Here is an 8,881-nt window from a genome sequence, read left to right as displayed (position 1 = left end):
ATTTATTTGTAAATAGTAATAATATATATATATATATATATACATTCATATGTAATGTATGGTAACCGAAACCTCACTGTACCTTACAAATATTGGAAACTAAGCAGTTATTGTAAACATAGTAGAATAGGAAACAGGATGCTCATAAGCACTTTCACACCTATACCATCACCAAATCCTGACCACCCAAGTTTATTGGATTGATACAACTTTGTACAGGACCATATCATAAATATTTTCTCTCACGTTTACATGGTAATTTAGACAATTCTTGTTGGAACTACTGTACTGTGTAAACAAGCTGATGAAACCTACTCTATTGTGTTTTCAGAACCAGGATTCGAATAAACTCTGTAGAAAACCATCCGCTTATTGATCAACATTCAAATACCTAACAAGTTTACTGGATCGGCCCAGATTTTCTACAAAGCTATAGCATAAACATTTTATAATACTTTAGAGAAATCTTCTTGTAACCATTATACTGTCAACAAGATGATAAATCTTACCCCACAGTATTTTCAAAGCAGGGAAAGTTCTGGGAATTGTGCCAGAAGCTTATTTGATTTTGAAGGCATCAAAGTACTCATAGCACAGTAACAGCAATGGTGATTCATTGCTTTATATTCGGTAGGTTTCTACTTCAGCCACTAAAAGTAGAATAAATAGAGGAAATAAGTGTAAAAAGATTAGTAGAAACTCTCAGGAGATTTACTTTGGAACTTTGCTGTCCATACTGAAAGGAATAGAGTACTATTAAGTTTGTTTCTTCTAGTTTCTAAGCCATCTGCTACCAATAAAATAACTACAGAAAATAAGTGTGAAATGGTGAGAAGTGTAAACCTCTGATCATAAGTACTTTGCAATTTTTGATCAATACTATCAATACTATACATTATAATTTGATTACTTACCTATAACCTGGAGAATCAAGTATAATGTTAAAGTACATAAAATAAGAAATGATATATAAAGCTTTATTGAAAATAAAAATGTTTGATATTTAATTATGAGGTTTTTATTTTTCATTGGTTTTCAGTATTTATTATTATAAAAGTAACTAAAATGAAAATTCACAATTTTCAGGATAGAGAAAAGTATGTTTAACCTCAAAATAAAAATTACTTTGCACATTGGATAGTCTACATTCTGAAAGAAAAAAATTCATGAGCAAATCTTAATGCTTAATTTAAAGTCCTGATATTTTGCATATGAAAACCTTGTAATGTTTACTAAAAATCTGAAAAGTTTGGAAAGATACATGAACATTATTAAAAATTATTGTATAATTACTCTACAGGATACTTTCATGGTTACGAGCTGGGTGGTCCCACCCAGCCCGTATTGGTATGGTTAAGCAAAGTAAGTGGTCCAGTAGATTAACTGTTGCTAAAACAAAACCATTTTTGAAATTATGTTTGATGAAGGCACTAAAGATAGTTTCTGCAAGAAATCTAAATGCAATGAAACATAACCAAATATTCTGAATAAACAGAATAAATTACTCTAATGTCTGCTTTTTTGATAGCACTGTCACAACCACATTGCTACTTTATGTTCCTAAATTTATCTTATTGTAAATTTAAATGTGGTAATGGTTTGAAAAGTGAAGCAAAAAACTACTTACCACTTTCAACAGTCATACTTTAAAAAGCTTTCCGTGTGATACTGCTTTACACAGTTCGAAGACCATTCTCCAAAGTGAACGTCCCTTCAGCATTTGCATTAGGTAGCCCTGTAGGAAAGAAGCCTTCCATACTGCACCTGTTCAATGTATGGAGGTATATGCTCCACCGGAAAATACAAAAATATTCAACACTTGAAAATGATAACTTTTTTACAAGATGTTTATGTGGGCAAAATAAATTCACTTTAGTTTGGTGAAAAATGGTTGTGCACCAGCATGTCCTACAGCATTAAGAAGTGTCATTCCACAAAATATTGTTGAATGATGTGGGTGCACCAGCAATCTGATCCTACCCTGCCAAAATTTATATTTGTGTCTTTAAGTCCTAACATTCCCACCATTACCTATAAAAAAATTATGGATTGACACTATCAATTCCCTTAACAATCTTCAACATCTCAATCAGATCTCTCCTGACTCTTCTTGAGATATAATTTTTATGGGAATAACTTTAACGGTATTATGGAAAAAAGAGAATCATGGTGTTTGGAATGAGCAGTATAATAAACAATCCAAGCACAATGCTGTTGTTAATAGTAGGGTAAACAGAATTTTAGGATACTTTTACAGAAATATTGAATATAAGCTGGGCCTCATTTGTAGTAGTGTGTTCAGTCTTCGCCTCCTTACCTTAAGAAGGACATTAAATTGCTGGAAAATTTTCAAAGAAAAGCAGACAAGATACCTGACAAAGAAAAGTTGCCATATGAGGATGAACAGGCTAATATCCCTGAAATCAGTCTATCTGATCAGATTGAGGTGTTTAAGATTGTTAGGGAAACTGATATTGTTGATGCATCACCAGCTTTTTTTTGCTTACTTAATAGCAAGAATGTTAGGACGATATAAATTCTGGCAGGGAAAGTCATTTTTAGCTCTTCCAGGGTAGTTGACATTTGGAATGAGTTGTCTTCAGATGCAATAGATGATGTGAATTGAGGGAAAAGCTTAAGAAATATTTAAATGATAAGAACTGGCTTTGAGGTTGTTGTTTTTTGGTTTTTTAAGTTTAGTGAATGGGACAACCTCAAGGGTCAATAGGCCTCTTATTGTCCTTAAATGTTAAATAGCACATAGAAATAAGAGACATTTATTCTATTGATCCCCTATTACAAACTTGGGAATAGATAATTTGGAACAGACTTATTTTTTGTGTGAAAGGGGTACAGGTGTTGTGCAAAGAACCAAAAAGAGAGAATTTAGGTGATAATATTGATAAAACACCAAAATTCTCCATTTTCAATATTTATCTATGATTAACAGAGCAAGTAGAGTTGTTGTTCTATTAATAGGAATTTTGACTTAAAACATTGTTTAGGGTTCATTAAAAGTATACAATGGTTAGATACCCAGCAGTTGAATATTAATGAGCTATGATCACTTCTCACTTGACTTAAAGAATCAGTAACAATAAATTATGAGACTAATTTGCTTGTGGGCTATGTTTTTGTTGGTTACAGAGCCTCTAGTAACATACAAGTCACACACATAAAAAATACAAATAAATATATAGTTTCAATGTTGTAATTAATCCCACTATTTACTGGGGTCTTTTTATATATTTTATACAGAGAATAAGTAATTTTACCCAATTTGTTTGGTCAGTTCTTTGCACTGAGTGTTGTAAATAGCAAAATCATAACATTACAATATATCATACAATGAGGAACTCGGCAATAGTAAATGGTATAGAAACAACTCAAAAATTTGAGGGTTAAGTCATTTATGCTAAAGGAGAGAATAATTTTTTAGCTTAATTGGAGGGCAAAGAAACTTAAATCAAGTATTCAAAATTGTTGTTAACAGGATTAAATTTAGAATAATTCTAAGTATGTTTCAGTGTTGAAATGAAAAATTTTAATTGAATAATGACAATGGTTTTAAGTTTTTATCTTTTTTTATTATTATTTTTTGTTGTTGTTGTAGTTTCAATGTTTGTTTTCTGGATGAAGGGTGACCTAAATACTAAATAGTGTCAATACCACAAAACAATTCAGAAGTTATGCTTCCCTCCAGGCCCGCCGACAAGGGGGGTAGGGGCAACTGCCCAGGGTCCTGGACGAATAAATCCTGGTTATGCCGTAAAGAATCTTTAGGCTATATCTTCATTTAATGATAAAAACCATAGTTTTTGGCTTTTCTTTGCATATAGATGCTTGATACATTAAGAACGACTGAAATAATAATAATTTTTATGCTTATACTGTGAGGTAAAAATTACTGCTGCTATGATTTTGTCTGGTTTATGAGCTCGATGCTGTTCTAATTTAGAATCTTCTTTTTAATAAATTCTTGAAAATGTTAAAAAAAGTGAGAAAGGGGGCCTGGCAAGGATGTTTGCCTCAGGACCCATGCTGGCTCTCGACGTTCCTGCTTCCTTCACACTACCCTTGTTAATCTAATTATGTTGTTACTCCCTAAGGCTTAACTTTAGTCTTTAGTGTACCACTAGCCACAATTTTTTTACTTCAATGAAATAGCTTTTCTAACATACTAATAATAGTTTTAAATATAATTTTGTACTTATGTAATACTAATACTATTAAATAAAATAAATAAAAAAGTAATGCTAAAGAATAACTATATTTTAAATTAGTAATGTTAGCATTACTATTGAGTATTGTATTAACTATTATTACTCAATACCCTACAAGTATAATTATAATATAGTTATTAGTATAAAGTATGACATTATTCTCTCAAAGTTTTCATGTAGTAATAGTGACTCTATGAGTACGAGTGTAGACTGCAGTATTATTACTATACTAATAGTAATACTGCTAATAATAATACTAATACTGTATAGTACTTTTTATTTATTTAGTAGTAATACTAATACCACTAAGTATAGAATTAGTAATATACTGTGCTATGTTTGCCAAATCTAATTCACTGGGACAAAATATAATAATTATAGAATTTTGAACTTAATCATACATTTTGTAACAACAAATTGATACAATAAAATTTACCTGTTTGAAACATTACCTGAAATTGCAACAATTTTTCCGTTTGATGTGATGAAAGCTGCACATCTTCGGCCATCTTGATATAATTGCACTCTAGCGGTAAGGATTTCAAACCAAAATTTTAATACTAAATATGGCGTGAATAATATCATCGTTATGTCATACTATAAATTAATATGAACGTAAAATATATGGTAATAGTTCCAGTGTACCAGTGATTGTTCATACATACTTCGGACTCAGAATTGTTGGATTAACATTAATAAGCCGACGAAATAGTGTGCACTGAGGAAAGGAGCTAAAGTTAAGACATGAAAATCGCCTAATGAAATAAGTATCACATTCAGTAACAGCACATTTTAAAAAAGTGGAGCAGAGTTGCCCAGAACAATAACATATAACAAAATGAAAATAATATTATGGAAACTAGCGTGTGTGGTACATCAATGAATGTCGAAACCGACATTTGTCTACATCTGTACTTTCTGTGATAAGCCAACTGAGCTAAATACTGCTATCATATTTTGCGCTTCCAAGAAAAGGTTTTTCTTGAACTAAAAATCTTCATGTGGTGTGTAGGTAAGACTCTAATATTTTTATAACATTCCATAAATCATGCAGATGTATCAAAGGGCAGGCCAAGGCTTGCCTCTTCAGTACCCATGCCAACCCGATCAGAGTCTGTTTTGTTGTGTTTTTAGCTCCCTGTAACTTGACTCCAAGTGTTTTTACGTCTCCTTCACACTCCAAACCCACTCAAAAGTCTGTACCCGGCTAAGCCACTGGCATGAGGTGTCGTCGCTAACACTAGTTGTAACTAGTCTATAGTACATTCCAAGATTCCAATCTTCTATTCAGGAATATGAAAAAACAACTAATTCACAACTGTGTGACAGAACTACAACACTCGTCAGTTATTCAAAACTAACCTTAACCTAATAACCAGCTGATATTGTTATGTGGATGTGTTCACAACATCCAAACAAAGGGTTATGAATGATTGAAACGACTCAGGTTGTACTTGCGTCTGATATAAGATATTTTTTTTACTAGTTGTAAGCAGCGTGTAACGATTTTTATAACTTTCTTCACATAGTACGGTTGGAAATAGTTGAATTCTGACTACTGTTGAGAGAATGGGTCAGTTGGGACCAAGCTTGATATCTGTTGCACTTTATAAGCATGTACAATAGTATCTTTTTCTCAATCAACCATCAGAGATTGACAACTACAGTTATTTCTATTGCTACTAATTATCGAGAGATTGTGAAGACAGAATACTTGACTGAATAATTAGCCAAAGAAACAGTCTTTGTTTAGTAACGAACCTTCCATATATATGAGCACCCACTACATGTTTCTTCACTTGAAATATGAGCAGTGCTGGATTAATGCAAAGAGTGTCGAGGTTTCAGCCTCGGGACCACAAGGTTTTTGTTTTTTGGAGCAACGAACTTCACCGATCTTGAAAATATTTGAAAACATAATAAACCTATCGAAGGGCACTTGAAGTAAATTAGCACGGCTTAATCCGGATTTGGATATGGAAGATATCTTTGCGTTTGTTTATTTTCCTGTTTGTTTTGGATATTTGTGCAAAACTACACAATAGATGTTTGAGCTAACATTTCTTAATTTTGAACTGATAGATAAAAGGAAGGTATTCAGAAGCATTCACCGCCAACTCTTGGCCTGCTCTGACCGAATTGCGGAATATGACCTTCACTCTTATATTGCACAACGATCCTAAAATGCAGAGCAGCAATTTGTCACCCACCATGAACTATCAGATTTGCAGTTAGTCATGTTAATTAGTAAACTACACCTGGTCCGTCTTTGTTTTATCTATAATTTTTAAGAAAAACATGATATACCTACATCTCCGAATTCATATGGCTCAATCAATCCCTGAAATCACACGATTGACTTATTTTGCTTACGGAAAGAGATAGAGGCTGTTACAGAGGGTTGCGTACATTATATTAAAATGACTCTGAATATGTAAATCTGCAAGTAACGTGACAACAACAGCTGAAATAAAGTTGTAGTCGTACGAAGTGTATCATAACTATATTTGCCATTGTTTTGTGTAACGTACGTAGTGTGTCGCCACTGAAAATTAATCGCTTTTAAGAAGGGTATTCAAAGCAAAATATTCTTACATTCAAAGCATAAAAATTTGTGCTAATCGAGGATGTAGAATTTCTAAGACGGGCTATTCTTTGTACTTAATGGCATCGGAAAATAAAGAAATATAGATCAACTTGGGGCACTGACACCATACAGAAAGAGTCCTACAACAATTCGTACTCCAGACGTAGTTAAGCAAAATGTGGCGTATTTTAAACACAGAGTTCAATGACAAAAGTCATTCACGTGCCTCAGGCAACAATACACAATATAATCAAGAAAGATCTCTGTATAGAAAGCCGACACAAATTATCTGTTAAAAGTTTCTTTCACAAGCTGGAGAAATAAGTGGTTATTCATATTATTTCACACGAAGATATGCCCGTTAAGTTGTCGGACACAATACGCACAGATTTCTGTGTGATTTGTTTGTTGAAATAGGTGTTGGGAAACCGATTTCTTTGTACACTAAATTATTACGGAAGGCAGAGATAAGTGATTGAGATACAAGTCTAAGGACTTATAACACTAAAAATCGTGTTTCGATACCTACAATGGGCACAGTACAGATTATGTATCTTTGCGATTAACAGCAAAGAAACAAAGTAAATAGGTAGAGTGTGCGCTTTAGACATGACACTCATGATGGAGCCTTTTGCAATGGAAATTATGCTGCAAGGCCATTATCAAAATTCACGGTCGTTAGTTAAAGCAGTGCTTTTCAACTGGGTGAATGGTTCACCCAGGGGTTAAGGAGATCAGAATCAGGGTGAATGAGTTTTATCAATTATACAACAAATACAAGAGCAAAAAAGTCATTAGTTTTTATTATTCATTGTAGTTTGATAACTACATTTATTTTTTTGCTTATTTTATGTTGTATTTTTCTAGTTGTAGTTTGTTGTATATTTAAGTCATAAGTCATTTTTTGTCTTTTTTCGAACTGGGATGTGTAAGTTGTGAATAACTTATAGGGGTGAATGATATTGGAAAAGGTTGAGAAGCATTGAGTTAGAGCATTAATGAACGTGGCGACATAGACTGTAACGATGTCATTTTAACATAACTACTCAATCTCTGTACAAATGCGTATTTGTGATCCTAAATAAGTGCTCATAAAGTGTATATTTGCTTAATAGCTAAATTATTTCTCACATAGAAGTATGATATTTAATAACTGAAAGAAACGAAAATTTACAGCTAGTAGTAACACGAGACGTTTATTCAAAATACTGGATACTTGAAAACCCTATGGATTCATAGAAGTAATAAAACTACATATACAAATAAGCCAGATGACTTGAGAAATTTTGACGGACTAATCGTATTTTTTTGTTAGTAAAATTGTGATTTACAGTTTTTGTTCTTACTCATAAGTTGTTTTAAATTGTTAACGTGAAATACTATTTATAAATTGACTGTTTTAAATTATTTCAGAAAAAAAAAGATTTAACTTTTGATGTTTTTGTCTTAGTGCAAACTAGACAAAGACTGTCTGACCGGGAATCAACTCGCAAGTTTTAGTATTGTAAATCTGTAAACTTAACGCCGGCCTACCGTGAGACTGCTTTTCATGTACGGATATTTCTGTTTAATTTTAATATATTCTCACTAGATAACGCCAAAGTTAGTTTTAAAACATATTTCATAAATTTGATAATTTATTTACCAGCATATTTTACAAAATTATTTGGAACATGAAATCTTGTACTAAACATATATCGTTTAAAGTTTACGTTATTATCATTCAACATCTATAATGTTGAATATAGTAAAAATTATTTAAAATAAAGATGTATAACTGACACAAATTAGATGGAGTTACAAATAGAACTGGAAAATGTAATATCAGAAAAGCATATATTATGTGATTTACAGAAACATGATAACAACAATTTATAGCTTTTGAAGATATGATAGATACAATGTGTACACTGAGTGGTCACAAGTAAATAGACACCTAATTTTTCGTCATTTAACTGATTTATGCTAACTAATTTGTTTTCACAGAGCACTATATAAATGAAAATGGTCCGCACACTATTTATCTTGTGCTACAATATGCCTAGAACTCAAGGTTCTCTCGACTTGTCAG

The 8,881-nt window shown here is 32.2% G+C and overlaps 1 protein-coding gene across 1 annotated transcript in view; it reads right to left on the bottom strand.

The window, feature by feature from the left end:
* LOC106459256 (FAS-associated factor 2-like) overlaps positions 1-4,751 on the bottom strand; it is a 54,551-nt gene extending 49,800 nt beyond the window's left edge. Inside the window, exon 1 of the mRNA XM_013918855.2 lies at positions 4,676-4,751. Coding sequence (XP_013774309.1) covers positions 4,676-4,732 — 57 coding nt within the window. The 5' untranslated portion in view covers positions 4,733-4,751. The remainder of the gene's footprint in view (positions 1-4,675) is intronic.
* Between the last annotated feature and the right edge of the window lie 4,130 nt (positions 4,752-8,881).

Source organism: Limulus polyphemus, unplaced genomic scaffold, assembly GCF_000517525.1.
Source record: "Limulus polyphemus unplaced genomic scaffold, Limulus_polyphemus-2.1.2 Scaffold582, whole genome shotgun sequence".
Taxonomy (NCBI): Eukaryota; Metazoa; Arthropoda; class Merostomata; order Xiphosura; family Limulidae; genus Limulus; species Limulus polyphemus.
This window is presented reverse-complemented; position numbering and strand designations above follow the sequence as displayed.